Below are 24,586 nucleotides of genomic sequence, written 5' to 3'. Positions count from 1 at the left end.
CAGCTCCGCCTGCTGCCCATATCTCTCTGATATGATTGCAAAATACTTCCCAAAGTTATTTAAAATTAAACTGTGCCATAGCATCTTGTTAAAAACTTTCATTGGGGATTAATTGAACCTCAGTGTCACGTAAACTTTCACCTGCAGGTGAAAAACCAACGTCTCCAACCTGGAAACAAGAAACCAGCTTATCAGCCAATCGTCCCTTTGTCTGTTTGATTTTATGAGTTTAATGACTTACAGGAAGTTTGGTGTCTCAGCACTCAACTTCCAAGAACGGGGGTTCTAACCCTCAGATTTCTGAACAGTGGGAACTTTTCACGTCTCTTTGGGTTTAGGGGACGAACAAGCACTTTCAAGAGCCCATAAATATTGAATGCAGGATAAATGCGGACCCATTTGATTCTGAAATGGAGGGTGTGTGGATGAGTTTAGCCGTACATGTCAGATACCCACAGAGTGCTCTAGAGTGTCTGGTGAAAGGATGCATGGCATAGCAAAGTGGACCTAATTAGAGGGATTTGGAATGTATTTAAAAATGAATCACACTTCGCCGCGACACCAACAACAGTATTCACCACTTCTCTAAATGGGCAGCTGGCAGGCAGAGGGCTTGTCGGGCTGCTAAATACTCGCACCAACATATGAATGGGAGGCCTGATTACTTTGTCACTAATGATTCATTGGCTCGCACATACACTCTGGCAGTATAAATCCCTCTGGGGACAGCCCCTCTCTCTCTCTCTCTCGTCTGTGTTCATAGCCACCTCGGCATCTTCACATAGCTGTTCTTGTCATCGTCGTCACTGCAAAAAATGCTCAGCCAAAACAGAGTTTCATCCTCGACCAAGTACAAAGAATCTCCAGTTTCAGATCTCAAGTTTTAACATCTTTTAAAGAAACCAGAAATCAAAATATGTGTGGAAAAAAGAGCAGATTATCCCACTTGTGTAAAGAAACAGCAGTTGAATGAGGAAAAATTCCTAAACCAAATTGATCGGACTGTGTTTGCGGTTAAACACAAAGCAAAGTATCTTTGCATGTCTTAACACGTACACATTTAAAAATAAGAAAATTACCTCCTCAACCTGCCGGATTTCTTCTATTAAGGCCTTCTTATTTTGTAGCACCACGTATCTCTTTTCGATTGCCTCACTGCTGCACTTTTTTTTTTTTTTAGTAAACCCTTACAACATGAGGAATATAATTTCAAGATCGGATTGGAGTGTGATTAGAGTGAAATGGGTGAAGCCTTCGGTGATAGGTGAGCGTCTCACAGATGGCGTCGGGATGCGCGGAAACATCTTAGGAAAAAAAACAAACAAAAAAAAAACCCAGTCTGCTTTAATTGCGCAAAGCCAGCATAAGAGATGTCGCTGTGAATTACAGCAACAGCAAACCGCACGGCATACTCGCACAGAGGCATAAATTCAGATGCAGATACACAAACACATACACTCTTAAGCATCATCCCCTGCATAAGGATTGAATCAAAAAAAGCAGAACAGGGGCTTCTAAACTTGTTTATATGCAGATTTCCCTGCGTCGGGGTGATGAAAAACAGCAAATACATGGAAAAACACTTGTGCTATTTTTACCCTCAGACAAATACGATGCATGGTACACGAAAGCTGTTTGCTCCCATCGGTGATTAATGCTTTCTTTGTTGCTTACTCTCTCCACATCCGTGGCCTTCCATTAAACAGATTTTGCAGGTAGCACAAAGACATAAAAAGGAGCTCTTCTCAAGTCTGAAATATAGATACTTTTGTTCTGTCTAGCAGGGTGTGTACGAGGCTGCTACTGTACGATTGCTCTGTTTGGAAGGAATAATAGGTTAATCTTCTTGTGAGAGGTTTAGTAACAGGTTGTGCTGGCTATGAAAACCACTTGGCACTGCTATATCCACTCCACTACGGCAGGTCATATGCTTTTATTTCTCTCTCTCTCTCTCCCTTAGTCCAGGAGCCTAAGAAAAAGCCTTGACTTATAAGTAGTAAATCAGCATCGGCTGATCTAACCTTACTCCCATGAAAGAGGAAACAGTGTAGTGTTTCTTCTTCACCATAATCCAGACTGCTGTGTCTCTTTCCCTCTCTCTTGTTAAGTGGGTGACTTGGCTGTAGTGATGAGCAGTGTGTGTTCGACTGATAATTATGGGATGCTGCGGCGAGTTCTCCCTATCTGGCCTGCGAAACGTGGCAACGTATCACCTTTGTGGGACTGGAGCAGCTGCTCGCTGTGGGAGCCAAACCTGGCAACCCGGAACATCCCGTGGTACATGACTGCAGATGTTGCAAGATTAGAGAGAGAGAGTGTGTGTGTGTGTGTGTGTGTGTGTGTGTGTGTGTGACTTAAATCATGATTGAGCGCTTTGGTTTGCATATAACTGCATAGTGGTACATTACCTGAATGTGAAATTACAACACACACACACACAAACTGTATGCGCACTACATGAGTATCCTGAACATTGTATACATGTATGGTATGCACACTTAGAAATACTCATATTTACTGCTTATGCAGAACAGACTCTCAGACACAGACACATCTCTGTCTCTCTTCATCCCCCCAAAACACACACTAACCCACACATATCTTATTTCTCTCTCTCCAGCTCGTAGCTGTATACGAGGAACAGGACCCACACAATGGAGGTGACGGCACCAGCGCCAGTTCCACAGGAACGCAGAGTCCCGAACCCTTTGCCAGTGAGATGAGTTCGGCATCAGCCTTTCAGCCCTACCAGACCAGCGGCGAGATCGAGGTCACTCCATCCGCCCTGCGATCCAGTGAGTCCAATGACGAGTGTTATCTTGAATTAAATCTCCACTAATAGTAATAATAAGCTGAAGATCATCATTGTGATATTAATAGATGGTAATGCACATGGAATTTAAACACCCATTTCTACAGCTTTGCTTTTAGTGTATTGGCAAAATAGCTTTAAAATAAAATTAGATAAATGCTAAAGATCTAACAAAATTATGAAAAACTCAAATTAAACAACCGAGTCTTGTAAAAAAATGACTTCCAGCTTACTTCACTGAATTTTTTACCTTCTGTAGCTTCTTCAAATAGCAATTGATATTGTTTAGAGGTACAGTGTAGAATAAAAATGTAATTGAATGCTTTTTAAAACAATAAGTAGATAATCTGTGCTATCAGTAGGAATTCAAACTGCAAGGATATAAAGGTCAGGGACATGAAAGTGACATCTGAACAGTTGTTGTGCATGAATGCGCTAAATGAGCACCGTTCATTGAACGCCCTCATTTTCTGGTGAATGGTAATCTGAACGCATCCTAATTTCCATCCTTTGCAACTAATGAGCGTGAACGTGAGCGTCCGGCGTCTAGTGCTGGCAATTCAAACAGCGCAGGTACTGGTTCTGCTGAGGCCAGTTTGTACGATGCATTTGAAGGACTTCATTAACAAATCAGTGCAGATTCTGATGGGAAAGAAAAAAAGCTACATTTTTATGCAAATTGTGTCTGTCGGATCTGAAAAAATTAATCAGACACATCGGCTATGAATTTGAAACAACACACTGATTTGAAGCATGTTTTGAAAGATCTGTGAGTGAATGATGATCACAAAAAATCATTAAGACCATGAGCCAGGAACCGTGTAGTTCCGCCACCTGAGTCAAACTCACAGCATATACACATAAAACAATGTACTCGCTTGGTTTTTTTTCTTGGCTTTTAAAAGTCGTCTCTATCTGCGACTCTATAATAGTACACCGGAATTAATTCAGTTTGTGAAGTCCCACCGGTTGGGGGCTGGGGATGGATGGGTAAGAGGAGGTTCTGCTGAAAAAGATTAGAAAAGAAATAGAAGAAATGAAGTTCATTTTAATCTATGTGAACTGAACGTAGAGCTTGTAGAGCTCTTGTAAAGTGTGTTAGGAGACCAGATAAGCTAAATACCAACAAATATTTGCCCAGGCCTTGGTAAAGTAATGTTATTGTCTTGAATTTCCCAGGCTGTCAGGATGTAGGAAAGACAAAGGGATTAGAGGTCGTCATGTCTAATAAATTCATGCATGTGAGTCATGGGACTTTTGTTTACGAGCCAAACCAAAATGCAACAGAGTAAACTTTTCCTACTCTACTCTGCAACTCACCGGGCAGCGTGTGCTTTACTTGACATGCTTCAGGTGTATTGTGTGGAGCTGAGTGTCTGTCAAGTCTGCGCAGTGTGTCCAGACAATGGCGGTGCACTGACATAGACAGACAGGTAGGAACTGAGACAAAGGAAGGAACTGAGACACTGTTGGATACTCACTCATGCATGAGCAAGAGCACACATGCCAGAGCAAGTCGGACACACTCACACGCAGCACACACACACACACACACACAACCGGAAAATGGCACACACACACACACACACACACAGTCAGTGACTCAGATGGTGCTCATGTCCACATATTCACGTCCCATGAAGTGGAACCAGTGAGCGGATGCAGAGCTGTCTTAAAACTTCAAAGGACACCTAAGACATTCAAAGCCAGCATAGACTCACACACATGCACATGAATGAACAGTTGACTTTACTCTGCTGCCCTAACCTAAGAACATATCCTAGCGTCTCTCAACCTGCCTACTGGACTGTGGAGATTTATGGAAATTCCTGGGATTGATGCAATTGCGATAGTAAACCAGTAACACAGGGTAGTGTGCAGGTTTGTTTGAACCTATCTGACCTGCTGTCAACTAGCTCCAAAGAAACCCACATTTGAAATGTGGACTGATATATCTTGGTGCCTTTTATCCCCCCCCCACCCACCCCCCACACCAACAAAAATTCTCCACTACTGATTTATAGCTTCTAACACTGTTCATACAGTATGTCATGGAAGGATGACTTTAAAAACACCATCCTTTCATTGTGCATACTAGATTTAAGGCTGTGTTGGAGGTCTGTTAAATTGTCCTTGAATAAGGCGATAAATCCCTGGCTTGGTTCCAATTCGGCCCCTTCCCTCACACCTATCTGATCAGCCTCTGGGTGGTGGATTCAACTTATTAAGGGGCTGTCCCAAACCAGTTTGTGCGTAGTGAAAGTGGGCAGTAAAATTCTCAAACAGCAGATTTATTCCTAAGGGGAACCACCGATGCCAGATGATGCAAAGTAATACGGGGAAACATAGAGGACTGTCATGAATCCCATTGTTGGGGCTTGGAAGCTTCATGAGGATTACTGGTGAATATTTGAAGCTTTTTGACAAGCACAGAAATTGGACTTTAGTGTTATAATTTTTTTTAGCATGCAGGTTGCGCTAACATCATCGACGGCTAAGCTGTTATTTACAGTTTTCAGGTGATTTGTCAAACCGGTTGTAGTTTTTTGTGATATGCCTGTTTCCTTTGGCTTATCTGGCACTTCACTTTTTAGGGGGTCATCTTTGCAAATTAGGAAGTTTTTCCAGACACTTCACTTTTTCAACATCTTGCTAGCATTGTAGTAAGTTGTAAGCTGTGCCAGTCCCAGTGTCAGCGCTGGTGACGTTAGATGAGAGCTTAGATCTTACTCCCTGGGCTATTTGGGATTGTTACTGTTGAATATATAATTATAATAATTAAATCATTTAAATACTGATTTGGATGCCGATATTTATGACAATAATTGAAGCTTTGAAACTTCAAGGCATTCGGTTCAACCTTAGACACATTATAAATTCTAGTTTTTCACAAGTAAGTAAGCTACTTGGGAAATAATGTATAGTTTGGATCATAAACATGAACCTATAGCTACACCCAAACACGGTGGGTTTAAAAGCCTAGAATGTGTGCTAAAGTAAAATAAAATAAACCATCACTTTGTTGTATATTCTTTTTATTTGTATTACTCCCATATTCAATCTTAAGTCAACTACAGAGGACAGAGTAATATCTATTATATAGCACTTGATTGATTTGGATTGTTAATATACGTTAACAAGCTGAACAAGCAAGGCATTTATTGTGTCCATGGTGACAAATGTTTCCTGTTCGTGGTGGAGAGTGGAAGGTTCACTTCTTCATGCCTTGCTGCTGCCCTCCGAAGCTTTGTGAACTCATGTGGAGTTCGAGTCCATATTGAAAAGCTAGTGAGTAAGGATCATTTTAGGTAATTACTCATATCAGTTTTTATTTGGAGGTCAGAGGTCAAGCTGAAACATAAAACACCAATGAATTAAAGTAATTAGTTCATGTATATGAAGTTAAAGAGTTAAAAATCTTGAGCTCAGATTTGGACTTGAATTTTTTCATTAAGCTTGTCATGCCACAAGTATATTTTCATTCTGATGGCACAACGGAGCTCTGTCTTACCCACCCACACAAACACACACTTTCCAAGCCTGTTCTTTGCATGACCTATGAATTGTGCATCTCGCATTCAAGAAAATACAATGAGAAGATTGCAGCAAAGCAGAGGAACTGACTGCTTCCTACACACTGCCGCTGCCACGGCGATGGGTTTATCTTTAGCAATTTCAAAAGAGATAATGACAGTGAAGAAGAGAGACTGTGGGTTGGACCTGATTAAGGCAGTCAGACAGGTGAGGACAGTGATTGTTTTGTTTTGGGGTAGTTGACATAAGTGCAGTATCGCCAACAAAATACAAGTAAGATTGCATTGTTTGCGGTATATAGTTGTTTCCTGGAGATTGTGTGTAATGTACATTGACTCCTAGCCACTTACAAGTTCCTATTTCCAATTCAAAAGTGGCTGAAAAGTTGTATAGGTGTGTGGTGAATAAGCTTTATAAGAGACAGCCAGTCAGACGGTCAGACAGACATACAGACAGACAGACTGACTGGCATCATATACACAGTGAAGCAGACGAACAAGACAGACAGTTGATGGTCCCTCCAGAGATGCAGATGAGCAAATTACTGGCAGCAATATTGCATATCAGACATCAAAGTGTAGCAGCGGCGCCCTTGGCAGCTGTGCTCTGAGGCAGAGAATTATGGCTATTTAAAATCATCATCTTTTAGAGCTATATTGATTGTTTTTTCTCCTCCCCACAACTCCCAAAGTCCCAAACTCTCCCTCCCGCTGTCTTTCTGTCCTCCATCCCTCCCGTGCCTCCGCCCTGGGATCCCATTTTGGATTTCCATGCTAACATGTGCCGTGCAGGTCAAACTGCTAATAATTGGATCGGAGATGAGATGTAAATTGCAATAATGAATGTAATTTTCCCGTAATTATACGGACGCCGGAGCTGCCTCTGCCTCTACTCACCACTAAATTCCAATCTTTCAGAAGTAAGAGAAAATGTCTGAAACTTTAAATGAACGCAGGATCTTAATGGTGTTCGTAGCTTCAAAATTGAATGTTCTGTTCTTTTTTTTTTGCTGAAAGAGTTTTACTGGGGTCCTTTTTGACTCAGGAGTTGGATTTGTATTTCTGACAGATTGCCATTTGTCAGAGTTTTCCTTTTACTTAAAGGGTTTCTGCATAGTCTCTCAGGTATGGAGAGAGGGTCCTGGGTGACAGAGACGATACAAAAGGTCGGCAGTCTTCTAACACACAGCCTTAAAGATGGCTGAGATTAATGCTAAGGGAGAACGTCCTGACCTGCCTGGTGTTTATGTGGGAATCAACACTCAATCACAAGTGTCCAGTCAGAGTAATATACACAGTGCTGAGGTCACAGTTATAAGATCAGTGTCCACTGTCTAAAGCACCATGCTGTCAACAGCGCTGAATCTATAGGCTGTTAATACGTTGTTTTTAATGACGTCATATGCTTACAGCCTGAAGGAGTTGCCTGTTGGCCAGTGTGAATTACCTTCTCCACACACGTATTCAACAGATCACAGAAACTGTTTTGGGCATCGACTCTACCGCTTCCTTGACCTTTGTAGATTAAAGCAATAAGCCCCAAGAAGCCGTGGTTCAAAGTGATTGTAGCACAGCTAAGGGGGCGTTGTTAGGCCTGATGCAGACGAAGACAGATTTATTTGGATATCGCCATTAATTGTGCAATTTTTGAAGTAGTGCTCAATTTGTACATTTTTAATTGCGTGGTACCAGAGGAAAGGATATTTTTTCCAGCAACATGTCTCGTTGCAGTTTCGGGACCAGTGGGATTACAGGCATGATTCACATTTTTGCCCCATATTGTTGACATGAGCTCTCTTGCCTCTAGGCCAGCATCAGGGAGTTTTTGTACAGTGGTGCTTTGCTAGCAGTGGTTGGTGTAGATTCTCTGGTGCCGGCTGCTTTACAAATCTGTGGCAACATGAAGTACAGTGAAGTTCTCTCCCATGGGTTCTCCAGTTCACCTAATGTCAGGAGAAAGAAAAGAAAATATTCCCATGATGTCGCAGTTGCAGTTATAACCGCATATGTATCACCGGTAGGCAACTATTATATTTGACTTGTATTACTTTCCCCTAGATGTTTTAAACATGATACAGTATCAGTTCAAAACAGCATTTTGAAACCATTTGTTTGGCGCAGTCCTACTGATGTAATGCGGTCACAGGTGTGTGTTTATAGAGTGTTTTACAACAGCTTTGAATGCTGCTCAGCCAATCATAATTTATAATACTACTTTTATGTGATTTTCTTTCTTTGACTGAGGATTTCTTTTCCCAGGTTTTTGGAGAGGCTCAATTGCAGTTGCTCAAGATTACACAATCAGGAAACAGGAGAAGCTCAAGTGTTATTGACAGAAGTTAAAACTACACTGACATTGATGAGGAATGGCTTTAAAAACACAACAGATATTCGCAGTGATTGCAGTGATACTTTCATGATTGACCCCCACTGATGTACAGATTAGACTAAAATGCCCTTTGCTGTGTGACCACTACGACTTTGACCAACACCCGGCACCTCTCTCCCTGAAGAAGACCATTGTGGTGACGAGTTGTCGGTTTTCCTCTGCTGAACTGGTCCTTTGGTCCTTGAATCTCTGCTGCCTTGTTCCTTGAAGCTCTGTGCTGACAGGGTTGCCGAGAGGCCATTAGAGAGATTGCCTGTGGGGGGAGAAAGTGTGGACACCTTTCGAAGAGGAGGACCTTCGTCTAATCAATTTGGCTTAGTGGTCTGCCACTGAGCGGGCTCCCTGCCGTCAGCCAAGGCCGTATAAAAGTCACTACAGCAGAGGAGATGCACAGTGACACCGACGGCACACGGTATAAAGAGCGTGTATATGTCACAACATGTAGGTTAGCATGAATGTAAAAATTCAAAACACGAAGCTGCTAAATTAAGACATTACTTTTCACAGGCACTTTTTCTGAGACTGCGTGTGGAGCATTTCTTTTTTTTTTAAGAGCTCCATCTCAGATATAAGGCTTAAGAAGTGGACTGCCCCTCCATCATGGGCTCTCTCTCAGTGGATTTGGGTGACTTCCAAAGGCAGTGACTGCCCATTATAGATAAACTGCCAGGTTTGGGTTTGGAACCACATGCAGCTAGGTCTGATAGCAGGCACTGATACTTATCTCTTTCATCTGGTCTCTCTCTCTCTCTCTCTCTCTCTCTCTCTCTCTCTCTCTCTCTCTCTCTCTCTGTCTCTTGTCCAAAACTACCTCTTCAATCTCTCACTTCAGCGGTGAGCAGGTGATGCAGTACGATTAGAGTTGATAACAGTGGCATCTGCTGATTGGTCCTGTCTGATTGGTTAACCTGTCTCACATCGCCTCTCTCTTAGTAAAGTTCTTTGAATCTTGCTGCGAAAAATCTGATTAAATCTATTGGCTATTTGAGCAGGCACGAAATTATAGTTAAGTATAGTGTTGATTGATGACAGGTTTAGCTGTTTGTCAAAGACATGTAGTATTATATGTTCTCGGCTTTCTTGAGTCCGTGTAAAGATGCTTTATGACAATCCATGCTGCCGTTGGTCGCCTCGAACAGTTCGTCTCACCGACAGGTTCTTGACCTCGTCTGTGCATCTGAGGGCAAAGCTTTGCCATACTGAACCCCCCCCACTCCCCATTTGTAAGTTGCTGTGTATTTTGCATGCACCCTGATGCCTCCTAGTTTCCATCAAGTACACAATAGGTTGTTAATGGCTTTTTAATGATTTGGCCAAACACAAAGAAACTATCCGATACTCATATTGGTTTTCCGTGGATGGAAAAGATTTCACTTCCTGCACGCTGCTCGACTGCATCTCAGTGATGCACTAAATCTACATATTCTAAAGTATTCTTATGATACAGTCTTAATATTTCTGTTAAGTAACTTAGGCAACTCTGAGCTGCACCAACATGGTGTGAACAAGGTGGTTGAGTGGAGTCATAATAATGCTCTTGAGATTAATGCATAGAAAAACAGACAATATTGTATTTTGCTCACCATCTGGCTCCCATAAAGTTCCTACCATAAGTTATAGTTAATATTTGGGTGTAATGATGATTCAACCTGGAAAGTTCACACTGAATTTGTCTGCAAAAAGACAAAGCAAATAATTGATTTACTTCACCGCCTTAGGTCTTTTGGGGGGAGCAGACAAATTCGTTTTACAACTCACAAGACTTTATCGGCCACTTTAAAGTCCAAACCAAATAAGAATCTGCTGAAAGATTGTTGGCCAACCTCTTGAAAAACTCTATGAATCAGCCATACATTTTAAAATATTAAGGCTGGCCAACGGCATTGTTTCTGGCCTCAACCATGTCTTGAACAGAATACAATCCGTTACCATCAAACTGCAGATACAGGATTTCACAACATAATGGACCAAGGTTAGACTGAAGCACTCTTTCATGCACCAATCAATCCTAAAAATTAATGTCATTTAAGCCCAGATCACTGAAGGGACTTGTTTTTTTATTTTTTAAGTATATTTTTTTGGGCTTTTGTGCCTTTATTGGACAGGATAGTATAGAGAGACAGGAAATGGGGAGGCAGAGAGAGGGGGAATGACATGCAGTAAACGGCTGTCCGATACGGGATTCGAGCCGGGGCCGACTGCAGTGAGGACTGTAGCCTCTACACATGGGGCGCCTGCTCAACCCACTGCGCCGCTCGACGCTCCATTTTTTTTTTTTTTTTGTGATTTTAATGTTAGGTTTAATGTACAATGTGACGGAGGTGGAGCTGCTGTTTTCGGAGGGGAAAAAATCACCATCATCATGTTGGAATACTGCTAATTGGTTTTTTGTGTGTCAGTCAATTTGTGATAATCTGGTTAAACTTTATCAGAGAATGGGCCAGCATTATGTGAGCACTTAAAGCTGAATTCGGGCCCCTCCCTTCGTACTTGAAGCTCTATGGTGCTAGGGTTTCTGGGAAGTAACCTTTACAAATAGGGGTCACAAAGGTAAACGATACTGTGAACCTCTTGGTCGCCCCGGGGACTTGTTAGTTGGTAATCCAGTTTTGGTTCCATGGACTGTTGATTAAAGGCCTGCAAGGTGTCGTATAGCAACAATATTAGCAGTGCACTACTTATACCCTGCCTCACCATCTGCCTCTGTAAAGCTGGTTTCTACAAAAGCAGAACTTCAGAGCAGAATGAATGCAGCAGGCACTCTCATTCCTCAGTGAGTTTTTATCAGTACAGGTAATGGAATTACCGAGAAACATGCCGCAATTTTTCGGCCGGTGCTCTTAAGTTTTCTCTTTGTTTTCTTTTTCTTTCTCTCTTTTATTTTTGGCTCCGGGTAGTGGTGATGAAATATCCCTCTTCAGGACTCTGCTTCTCTCGCCTCCTCTGCAGTGCCATGACACCATCCATTGTCATGAAACCCTTGTCCTGACAGCCTTATCTCCTCAGTTAATGCTGAGCAAGAACCGAATTTATTTAACAAAAAATTAAAAAGTCCACGGTTATGTATTATATCTCCTCCAGTGATTCATTCTCTAGTGTTAAAAGTGGCTGTGTAAGAAAACCACTATTGTTCCAAGTATTAATTCCCAAGATTCTTAGCAATGGATCACAGTTTTTGTCAATGCAGGGACACAGAAAAGGAGATTGAATGAAAAACACGTAGTATCATTGTAAATCGTAAGTCATTAAGTGACTTATTGTTCAAGTTCATGCCCAGAGTCTTAGACCACTAATGTACTCTATGTGGTTATGTCATGGCGGTCCTTCATACAGCTACTCTACCTTTTATTCATCAACAAACCACAGCCTCTCCAACTGTGCATAACAACTCTGTACCGAGTATCTACCGAGTTGAGTACACTTCTCAGCAGTGAGGATGTTGAGATAGCAAGCTCATCATTAGCAAGCTGAAAGCACTTTTAAACCCACAGGTCCTCGTGAGAGTGTGAACCGCCTCCCTCTACCTGAGTTAGTGGAGAGGCTATTAGTTATGTCAACTCTTAATCATACTAGCGCTCGTAGAGGGAGAGAGGGGGGAGAGAGGCAGTGCCAAGGGTGGGTCTTAAAACTGCTGGGGAGTGGGCGTTCATTTCACAGTCTCTGGGAATATTAGTCATAAAATACGCTCATACTGTCATAATATCATCCAGGGCTTATTATAGCTAATTATTGCAACGGCCGGCACTGTTAAACGGTGGAGACAGTGTTTTGGTAATGAAGTGTGAAGTGCTCAGAGTGGTCAAAGTCTCCACTCAGCACCACTGGGAATGTGCTAGCAGAACTATTCCTATTATTACATCTGCCAGGATCCCAATAAAGCCGTAGCTAGACAGCTGAATCATGTGGAGTTGTGTGTGTGTGTTTGTGTGAGTGTGTGTGTGTGTGTGTGAGTGTGAGTGTGTGAGAGTTTGTTGACTGCTTTATTACTTCCTGAGCTGGGCTGAGAGCAGTTTTGCAGGTCACCTGTGTCACACTTAAACCAACACAGGAGCACTGAGGTCTTGATTGGAAAATAAAGTATTTTACACTCTCTGACACGCTGAAACGCTGAAACAGACTGGAATGGTGACTGGCCGTGACCTCATGACAGAGGGAGCATGGGAAGGGAGCCAAAGTTTGCTTGAACTGACGCTGGTGTCATCTCAATAGTGAAGACATTCAGCAGAAGGACATAAATGAGCAGGATTTTGTGTCTGCCTGTCCCGATCTGAAATATGGCATCTTTGTCCATTTCTGACTTCACCGGTTCTTAATGTTTATGCAGGATGTAAACGCTAACATATTTATGTAGCGTTGAGAGAAATCCTGTTCACAAGGGCACTGCTTTGAGTGGTGACTTAGGGGATGAGACTTTCCAGAGATAGGATTGCAAAGGTTAGGGTCATTCCTTCATCTTGTTTTTGATAGAGACAAAGAAAGAGTTGGTGAGTGCAGTATCTTTTTTGTATTTGTGACCGGTAAAAAATATCACAAAGTGCTCAAGTTACAAAATAGGGCTTCCAAATTTGAAGTGTTCAGTTGAGGTGTTTAATTCACTGCAGCTCTCACTGAAGTTGTCAGAAAGAGAAACTCCTCCATCTTAAAATAATTACACTGGTCTTATATTTCTCTCCCCTTTTATACTTCCAAATTCTCCTGCTTACTTTTTTTTTTGTCTTCCTCCATCTGTGCAAAGAGAACAAGCAAGAAAAACTTAGCATCCACTGCACGTCACTAGTTCCACTAATATGTGTGGTCAACTCGAAAACTTATTTCTTCACAAAAAACAAAAAACGTGGAACATTCAAACAAAGAACACAAATAAGAGAAAATAAATAGATATGATAAACTGTATCCAAGAATGCATCACACTCATGAAAATTACAATCATTATACCTCAGAATAATTAGCATAATTACTCAAGCTTTCACACCCATTCATATTAAAAATATTTTAGTTAAATTGGTTTAACTGTAACAGTGAATCCACCTTCATGTCTTGCCTCTCTGTGTCTCTCATTAGTCAGTGAGAACCTCTGTGGTTCATTTACATTGTGTTTGACATGTCAAAAGAGGGTCACATTTGGCCAAGGGCAATGCCTCCTGGTCTCAGCACGATAAGTCCTCAAAGGATTACGGGGTGTTTAGCATCTCTTTGTCTCCACGTTCAACCCTTCGACTCCTCTACCCATCTCATTAGTCCCTTTGTAAAAGCCTCCCACGCCTCTCTCGCTCCTGCGCCGATCTGTTTCATTGTCTTCCGCGGGGAGGTCACCTGTGAAGTTGGTCTGCTGTGAAGCACATGTGAGGGAAGCGTTCAGAGCGGCCACATGTGGTTTAGACACACATGTATGCAGACAGACAAACGGGCATTTATCCACATATGACACTGCACACGCGCAGACAACATGGAAGTATTGTTGTATACACACAAATAGACAGTGCGTGTTAATTGTTTTCATTTTTATAGGTTTAAGTTTAATGCACATTGCTCTTTGTAACTTTTCATAACTCATGCAGAAATATATCATCCAGATAGAAGCACAGTATTACATTGATTTACACTGAACTGATGACAGGCTTGTGCAATAAGGAACAACAGGTAGTGTGAACTTCTCCTTTCTTACACTTTTCTCATGCCCTCGAAAGCAATAGCCGTACGTTTTGGTTGGTTAATACCTTGGTTAACATGTGTAAGTGAGTTAGATTTATTTTCTATGCACAGTGTCAGTTCGTTCATGTCCAGATTGACACTAACAGTAAGTCATTCTGCTGTTACAGTGATGCTAATTTACAATAATGTTAGATGCTAATGTATGACAGTGTTAGCATATTGTTGACATATCATAATTGTGCTGATGGGTTACGTCAGTTGTATTCATACAGTAACCGTACTGTGCTAGTTAAGAGACATTTTTCTGTTCTTTGTTTATTACAGTTTCACTCATGAATTTTCACCTGTCATGCGTGAAGATTGTCAATGAAGGAGCAAGGCGCTCACTTCCTGGTTCGTGAACATCGAGTTTGGCTGGCTTTTAAACTACGTTCACGTACTAGCTGTGTAGAACATGTAGTGGCTACAGTACAATGGAAATGTGGACCTGGTGCAGAAATAGTCCATCATAATAAGTTGTATGAATCCTATGCATATGTTGTGTCAGTGATGCATCATTTCCTCATAATCAAGAATATGGGATTTGCCTCATGAAGCTAATTCAAACAAGTTGATTTACAGTGGTAACAGCTGAAATGATCTCACTCCGGGTGTGCCAGACAAAACAACAAAACAGGATTTTTTTGCCCCCACACAGAAAAGTAACACACAATGCATGTTAGGAAGTAAGACGGTAGAATAAATGTGTGTCAAGGTTTCATGAATGATGCTGTAACTGGTCCTAGCGTATTTGTGAGAGAGAGATGCATCTCCTCGGTCGCAGCTACAGTGCGTCCGTCGCTCCACGACTGTCCCTCCTCATGTTTTTCATCAGATCCACAAAGATACGTTCCGCCCCAGAGCGCCAGGGAAATCCCATAAAACTCCTCTACCACATTCCCGTCTTCCCGAAAACATGATCACTCTCAGAAAGATTTACTTTGGCTCACAGTCAGAGCTTTGATGAAAGCAAAACATATTCGCGTATCGGCGTGATTTATTGTTTTTTCTCATGGATCGGTCTCTGCCAGCCGTTTGAAAATTAAGAGCAAATTAATTTGACGATGTGCAGTGACTTTCTTGATGCTACCCCTTGCAGATGTTTAGAAACCACATGTTGGTATATTGGATTAAAGCTCTGGGTCTGCAGTGTTTGGAAATGAGGACAAAGCTGCTCATTGTCTTTTGGCATTGATTTGATCTATTAATTATTAATATGGGTTTAGATGCTTTCATGTGCCTGCAGGAATTAGCGAGTGAAGACATAACTATCTTCACCACTGCTGCAGAGTCCCTGCTGATCATATGTTGTGTGTGAGAAGTCTATCTTGCATTTTTGGTGATCAGTTGCAGATTTTTGTTTTCATCACAGCATCACTTTTGTATTAACAATAATAATATTGTATTAATACCCATAATGAAATGCTCCTTTGATTTGCAGCTCCCTACATGGACTTGTCAGCACTTGGTCAGCTGCAGGAAAACACCCTGGAGCTGCTCTGGTTTTTTTTTAGTGTCTTATAGCAGAGCAGATGCAGATTGACGTGCAGGATTGAATTCCTGCCCACTTCCTAAGGCCTGCTGGCGCAAATTGTCTTTGTCATGTGAAATTTAGTCAAGTAGCGGAGATCAAACCCACAGCTAGTCGACATGTTGTATCTCCCAAGTGAGGCCCGAGGACAGTGTTCAGGGTGCAGCTCAGTGGTAGAGCATTTGACTGCAGATCAAGTGGTCTTCAGTTCAAATCTGGGTGCCCCCTCCCTCAGATTTTCGGAAAGGATGATGACATGATCCATGCTTTAAAACGGAGACTGGGTTCAAGTAGGACTGAAGAGTCCTTTATTCAGAAAGCAGTTACATACATTTACCTTCAACCTTGCCTACCTTCCTTTTTTTGTCCCTTTTTCTTGAAACTGATATCAGTGCAGCCATCTTTCTAGCAGCCCCAGTACAGTAAGAAATGGAATAAATCAGCTTTGAAGTCACACACCCTGAGCCTGGATCTGCTCCAGGTTTCTACCTCTGAAAATGAAGTTTTTCCTTGCCACCTTGTCGCCCAGTGCTTTCCCATGGGGGGAAGTGTTGGGTCTCTGTACAGTACAGACCTGCTCTATATGAAAAGCGCTTCCGTTAAAGAGATAACTTCTGTTGTGATTTGGTGTTATTTAAATAAAAATTGACTTGACTATTCAGAATGTTACAGAACAACTCATCACCCTTTAAAAAATACTTAAAACTTAAAAAACTATACATTTGTTAAATTGTTATAATAATAATAATAATAATAATAATAATAATAATAATAATAACTGTGGAACTGAAATTTTGTCTTCATCTCTATTGGACAAGTATAAGTACATACTGCAAACAAACAGCCCATTTACTTATTCCAACTCTCCATAAATTGAATTTATAAAATTCATTTTGGAGTCAACATTATACCATCTAATTCACCTTTTCAACTAACACAATGAGGAATTGTTGTTTTGTTTCTCTAAATGTTAACTGAAAACATATTTCATTAGTTATACTCCCAAAATATTTGATCTTGCAATACAGTGTTGACTCACTCCAACTACTGCTTTATTAAATAGTCTTATGGTTGTGTTTAGGCACTGGCTAAACTTGGTTTAGGTGGGTTCAAGATCATTTTCTGATTTAAAACAGGAGAAAGTTCACAAGACACATCAATTTACATTCAAAATACATACATACATTACATACAAACTTGGAACACAACTTAAAAAGAAAACCGTGGTCTCCCACATTAAAGTCCTGCAAATTGTACACTCACCACCTTCAACCGCCTTCCTACAACTAACTGCACGTAACTGCAGCACTTGAAAAACCATTGCCTATGAACATAATCCAGACAGTGATTATGTTTGACATCCCATTGTAAAACAGGTAGTAAGAGTCTAATGTAATTTCTAGGAGACTGTCTTATCTTAAATAAACTTTGGTGTGACGTTTTGAACTGAGACCAACCTGGGCAGTGATCCTGTTTATGGCGGGTGCAGTCCAAAGGACAAGAACTTAAATGTGTCGAGAAATAAAATAGTTAGCAAACTTCCACCTTAGCGTGACGGCACAATTTAGAGTGAGCCATGTACGGTCTTCAGAGTTAAATGGCACTATGTGTGTCCAGACACCTGTGAAAGAAGAAACGCTTACAGAAAAAGTTCATGCTTTTCAGCACATGATCGGGGCTTCAGTACATCAAGAGCTGTTGCAGTTGCTCAGAAGTTGCTTGCATATTTCATCATCCTCTAAACCTTCCTGTGAGGTCACGCACTGCCATCGCTATGAGACCCTTCACCTGCTCCATCTACAAGCGCGAGGAAACTCTGGAATCCTAAGTTACAGTATGCTTGCACTAAAAAAGAACGTCACCCTGTTTCAAGATGTAAAGCGATCCCTTTTGTGCCATAACACGTGCAGCGAAATCTGTGTGAAATCTAACCTAGTGGTGTATGTTGGCAGCGTGGTAATGATTTATTGATGTTCATGCGATACACATATCACCTTTTAACCTCTCAGCCTCCCTGTGACTCTCATATAATTCCCATCCACCGCTCTCTCCCTCTATCCGAGCATTATCTTGAGAGATATTGTCATTATCAGCATTAACTGAAGAAAAGTCTTTGTACCCTGTGTGACGCCCTGTTTCCCAATTATATATGTTATTCCTAACAGGCATACTTAACTAGAAAAAGTTCGATTTTCTAAATCCCTGCTTCCCTCTCATCACCCCCTGCCTCAAATCTCTATGAAAACCTCATGTGCTTTCATACCACTGCGTGACTGATCAGAGTGACGCATATCCAAAACACAGTCTGCACATCACAATGCCATCTGTTTTTTTTTTTTTTTTTTTTTTTTAAGGATCCTCTGTTCACTTTTTCTAAAACAGTCCTAATAAAAGTTCTTCCCATCGAGCCGAGCAGCGCTGAGTTTGTGAGTTCTTCTCTTCTGTTTTCGTCTTTTGTCGCTCTGCTCTGCGGTATGGAAAGAGCGCATCTCTGATATGCTTTGACTTTTTGCTTGTAAACGACTCTGACCTCATACATACTGTTGTGTGTGTGTGTGTGTGTGTGTGTGTGTGTGTGTGTGTGTGTGTGTGTGTGAGTGAGTGTGTGCGCGCATCTGAGCAGAAATAGATTTATGTGTGTGTGTGAGCTGTTTTAAGATTAGCATATGTACTCAGTGGCGGCTCCCAGTAGACACGCTTTTTAACCAGAAATGTCTCAGTTCATTCAACAACACATTTAAGCCAGGCCTCACACCAGTGCCCATATCACTCCTCCCGCAGCACTCCTCTCATCTCACACACCAAATAACTCTCTGTTTTTCCCAATAAATCATCAAAGGGTCCAGAAAAAAGTTGGGGAGTCTGCTGGAAGTTTTTGCATTTGTCATCTTTTCTGAAAAGAGCAGCTGGTGTGAGGATGTTTTTTTTTTTGTTCAGAGCAGAGGAAGAAGTTGTTCTCGCGGCTGAAATGTTTGCGATATGGATTTTGTGTACGTGTCTGGAAACTGCAACGAGAGTGAGCTCCGTGCTTTAGATGCTGTCTGACCTGCCAGGAACTGAAATTCAGTCACTCGCTCATCAGCCTCCACTTTCCGCTCACGCATCGGCCGTGACAATTAAATCCCTTTCGATCCTATCTTGTTTGGAGATAGAAGAAGCAAACTCTTTGTTCTATAAAGTGATCCTGAAATTACACGCTTGACCACAGTGGAAAATGTATTTTAGTAAGTCGTCGCAGTCTCCATATCGCTGTTGTAGTGATGCATCAAACGGATTTCAGTTACTATTAATTGCACCTGTTATGTATAGGACAATCATTTTGTAAGCCTGCTGCACAAGCACAGTATCTCACACGTATAATAAATGCCATAAAAAGCTGGCATATGTGTTGACTTATAGTTCATGGTCGGACCATGTTGTTTTTTAGTTGTATTTCCTACATTCTGTCATTTACATACTGAATACAGGACTATTCTGTGCAACTGGCATATTCATGTTCTTCCATATACCGTCACAGAGAGCAGGGATCACGGTGAGCAGAAGGTTTTGCAGTGGAAATCACTTTACTAGATGTGTGTTAGTGAAAAGAAGAAACTAACCAAGCTGTATTTCCGACTTACTTCAGGTTGTCCTCAGTGTGAATAATCTCTACCAGCATCAGAAAGACGAGGACAAGTAGTCCATGCTGACCAAGCACAGGTCTTTAGGTCCTTGTGTGGTTTCCCTGTAGCTGTGGCAGCCCTGACATGTAGTTACATGTTTGAGGAGTCAAGTGTCAGGAGTAGTGTCGTTTCTGAGGCTATACATTTAGCCCCTGCAGGTACAGTATAACCGCTGAAATGCACAGTGTGTAACATCGGCTATCAGCTGTCTCTTAATCAAAACAATAACAAAAGGCGGCGTTTGGTGATGTTGTGAAATAACACAGGATCATGGGAGTTGTTTCTTTACCACCATTGCCGTCAGCTTCTGCTGGTTTGGCTTCCTTCAGTGTCGGGCGTTCAGGAGGTTTTTACAGAGAGCTGAATTATCCACAGAGGTGTCGTTCTCTCCGTAACAAACTAAAGCAGTTTCACATTAAAAATCAGTGTTTCTCCGACGCTGTTCAGCAGACACAGGACGTCTCTGAGCGGCTGTGAGCTGATCTGCCTAACATTTAATCAGCTTTTTTCTCTCATAACTTAAGTCCTTCATCTGGTTAAAATACATAGTTAAAAACCACCAAGGTGTAAAAAGTGTATCTTAAAATTGTGCCTTAAAACACTTCTGGCAGGCAACCACAACGCTGTCACATGTGCATAAGGGATATGACGTGATGCACTGTTACCATGATTTAAATCGCGTATTTCTCTAGGTTTAAAATTTTCTGGAAACACACTGTAATGGAAGAACATGACTCAAACATTTATACATATTATAGGTCCAGTCATTTTTAGACAGTTTAATGTGGAAAAGCATATTATAACTTAAATGCAGAAATATAAAACAAATGAAAGGGTTAACTTGCCCTTGTCAAGCAGTAACACTCCGGTCGTAATCAGGATTAAAAAGTGAGTTAACGTTGCTCTTGCTTGGTGTTAAAGGTCAGAATTTGGCCTTTAGCATTATTATTCACAACATTTCACATGGCATCCATCACAGCTTAAGGGAAGGGACCTTTCATTTAATAAATGTGTGTGGATAGGTTTATTTTAGGTTAAGGTGAATGGTCTGATGAGACAGATCAGGAATCTTCCCGCTAGATGTGTGTGAAACAACTGTAAGCCTATTACAGCTCAAAGACATAAGATGTTGCACTGATGGAGAACCTGTTGTTCAGCTGTGTTCATTTTTCTTGTGTTCATTGTTTACCTTCAGAATTTTTTTTTATCTTATTTTGATGTAAAAATCTCTTCAGCTTTAGACTACACTAGTTCGCTTGAGGCACCTTCGGAAGTCATATTAATAAAATTGTTTACGGTGGCTGAGATGCTTTTTGAAGCGCAGGGAGGCAGGCTTCATTGCAGCTTTCACAGACTGACACCCCTGACGTTGACTCAAGTAATCACTAGCACTGAAATTACTTTTCAGGAGTGAGAGGAGGTTTGCGTCGGGAAAAGTCTTTATTTATCTCAGCAGGAGCAGCTTTCTGATATTTTTGGAGCAAGTCAAAATTTGTTTGTCCAACCTAAACTGAATCCTCAAACGTAACAAGCCCTGTAGCTTCGGCCTCGCCTCCAGCTTCTGCGACTCCTGGCTCATGACATTTTCAGAGCCGTGGTTTTTAATCATGACCGACTTGGCCACATATCAGGCTGAGTGAGATTTATGGCCCCTTCTCTCCGAGAGCCTGTACCTCTGGACCGGCCATAATAGAGAAACACACAGAATGGTGTTTACATGGAAGGTGCTGCTGTGGACCTGTTCCTGGGGCCGGCCAAGGGTTGTTTGGTTTGCTGATTAGCAGCTCCCTAGAGGCCTGGGTGTGGATGAGAGTCTCCATAAGTGTGTCTGGATAGAGTTGTTTTTTTGTTTTTTTTACCACAATTTTATTAGATGATTTTATTTTCGAGGAATAAAAAGTCAGGTAGAGTTTGATATGCTACTATTTCAGTAGAAATCTGAACCACTGGATTTAAACCAGGGGCGAAGTTAGCAAACAGGCGCCGATGACTCCTTGCAGAGGGGGCTAGGACCTGTAGTGGGTCCTTATACAAACTATTATAGGCTATATGGAGATATAAGACAGATCTGAAGGGAAACTTAACGGAAGGGTGGAACGGAGAGAAATTCAGAAACATAAATCATTCAATGAAATGCAGAATGTTTACTTTCAACCGTTCACTTCTGTAATTCCAAATTTCAATGAACCAAATGACGTCTTAAAATTGAAAATACTCCTAGGAGAAGGTGATCGATAGATATCAGCATGCCACAACCTGAGGGTAAGGAGTCACGTAGACACACACACACACAAATAATGAACATATATAAATATATAACTAATGTATTTAGTATTTTTGGAAAATGTGTTTTGATTCTTTGGTAATATTTATTTTCCTAAACTTACATGACAATAAAACACCTTTGAATTGAATGGAGAGAGAGAATGGGAGATTGACTTTGGTGATGATGATGTCATATCACCTCTTTATTTTATTTTATTTATTTATTTATTTTCACACTTTTATTGTTACAAAAAACATTGAGCGACTCAGAAATCCAGCAAACATTCCGGCACGACACCACCAACCAAATCGACTCAAAGCGGCGGGCGCCCTGTTAAGGGGGCACTAAGGGGGTGGAATCAATGACAATACAAACAGTGTCCCTGCTGCTGCTGTTTGCTGCATAAGGCAAGTGGTGGGGGGTTTAAATTGATTATTAAATAACACTGTATACAAGGTGCTCTGCCGCAAAACATCGAATTGCCAAAAAACCTTTTGAAAAATAAACAACTGAACATAATGAATATGTGTCAGTAATGATATTGTGGCAGGCCTCCACAAATAAATCAATGGTGGGGTTATCACCTATCACCTGACCCCAAATGTTAATGAACTGTTTTACAGCATAAGCATCAACATCATGTTCAAGTTTGCACTTATTCATATGTGCGCACATGCCAACACACAAACACACATGCCTGCACATACACTAGCTGTGTTGCTCTCCGGGGTCTCAGCCCGAGCGCCGCCTCGACCTAGATGAGTCAGGTTTGATTTGGGGAGTGAACTCCGTGGCACCCTTCCCCTCCCCTCCCCTCCCCTCCCCTCCCCTCCCCTCCCCTCCCCTCCCCTCGTCTCTGAGATCTTCATTGTCGAGGGAAACAGTCTGTGAACAGCGCACACACACACACGCACACATGCACACTGGAGTTATTGTTGTTTTGTTGTTGAAGAGTCTAGGTGTCTGCTGTGGGAGGCCTCATCTCCGAGGGCTTGAGGAAGGTTGACATCCTCTCCTCTTTCTCTCCAGTAAATAGTCTGTACTGTCTTTCTGTCAGGAGGAGAGAATCAGTCTCTGTCTCTCTCTATTTCTTGTTCAAAATGAAAACGGGATGGCTGACTCAGCAACTCTGTGGGAATGCAGCTCTCTCCTTTCTCAGGCTTTGACTTATGGACTGTGATAGGACATCATACCAACACCAAAACCAACATGATTGACGTGAAGTTTTTTAATTGAAGACTGAACCAAACAGAGTAGAACTTTCTGGGCACGTGGTCGGGTCCTTGTTGAGTGGTAAAGTTTGGCGATAAAATTGAGATTACAGGTGATAAATTATGTTTTTTTCTGAACAAAGGAAATCACACACAATTTTGATTTCTCTGTAGACAAGTCATTTTATGCACAAACAGCTGAATGGTGCACGGTAAATACAAGGTACACAAACTAGTAACATACGAGAAACACTGTTTTTTTTTGTTTCCCCAACACAGATTTTCAGCATTTTATCTTGGCTTGCTAATGCACGTTTATTGATTTATTTTGTCTTAAAGGTTTTGGTCTGTGATGACAAGGAAATGAAAGAGAAGCTAGCAGACGCTCCCTGTTCTATTACCATTACCAGTCACAAGCAGCTGCAATATGATTGAGAATTTGCTGCGAAACAAAGAGGACACGAAAAACAAAAATTGATTTCTATGCATGTATGTCTGCACATACCAGAAAGCTCGAGCGCGCGCACACACACACACACACACACACACACACACACGCACACACACAAATCTGCACATACCCAGTGGATAGACAGTGGGGCACTTAGCTCTACAGCCAAGTAGGCTTTTTGTTTTCATAAGTGCCCCTTTGCTTTAAAGTGTTTTTCCATCCATTTGATTTCATCTTCCAGCCTTACTAAAGGTCAACAGTTGATGTTTATTCAAAGTCTGTCTCTTCTCTCTTTCTGACATAACTTCAGATTAGAGTTTGCTAAACACTTCACAGGAGCACTCGGAGAGGTGTTCTCGACCCTATTTTGGCTTCAGTTGACCAGCATCCTATTAAAAGTCTTCTACATATTTCATCTCTTTCTGGTTCCCACCACTGCAGAACTCTATTGCCCCCCACCCCCTCCTCCAGAAAAAAAATGGAACCTTTTGTTCCCCTGTGGATGATTCAGGTCAGGGTGTATTCAGTGGAAATCCCCCTCCACTGCACACAAGGGACATCAATATGTAGTCAGTGGTTGGAGAGAGAGTTAAAATGGCTCAGTGCCATAATTTATTCAGACATTGAACTGGCCCAGGCTTGAAGTATTCAAAGTAGCCCAGAAAAAAAAAACAGCTTTTAGACATTTCATGAAGCCATGGTCAGATGGCATTTATATTTAAATCAGCTCGATGTGAAAGCAAAGACTCGGAGTATGCCAGGGCTAGAGGGCCACAAGAGAAAATATCCAATTCACACACCAGACAGTCCTCATCTCTGGTTGGCTGATAGTGCCTGTATGCTTACTGGATGCACACGTTTGTGTTTAAATTCTGGTGAAGACCTGACTTCATTTATTCCATAACCTTTCACCCACATCTTACTGTACAGGAAAATTCCACCCCTGGATGCATCGTAGCATGTTGTTGTGTGTAATTGTTCAGTGCACTGCAGATGTTGTGCTGTAACTGTGTGAAGAGTAGCTACTTTTCCAAAACTGA

At 41.6% G+C, this 24,586-nt stretch overlaps 1 protein-coding gene across 3 annotated transcripts in view; it reads left to right on the top strand.

Moving 5' to 3' along the window:
• The window catches only part of LOC130160991 (partitioning defective 3 homolog), a 343,348-nt gene that overhangs the window by 105,529 nt on the left and 213,233 nt on the right, over window positions 1-24,586 (top strand). For all 3 annotated transcript variants that reach the window (XM_056363858.1, XM_056363857.1, XM_056363859.1), the window contains exon 3: window positions 2,621-2,795. In XM_056363858.1, the coding sequence (XP_056219833.1) occupies window positions 2,621-2,795 (175 nt within the window). The remainder of the gene's footprint in view (window positions 1-2,620; window positions 2,796-24,586) is intronic.

The sequence above is a fragment of the Seriola aureovittata genome, chromosome 20 (assembly GCF_021018895.1).
Source record: "Seriola aureovittata isolate HTS-2021-v1 ecotype China chromosome 20, ASM2101889v1, whole genome shotgun sequence".
In the NCBI taxonomy this organism is placed as follows: Eukaryota; Metazoa; Chordata; class Actinopteri; order Carangiformes; family Carangidae; genus Seriola; species Seriola aureovittata.
The sequence above is the reverse complement of the archived record's forward strand: the minus strand, read 5'-3'. Positions and strand labels throughout refer to the sequence as shown.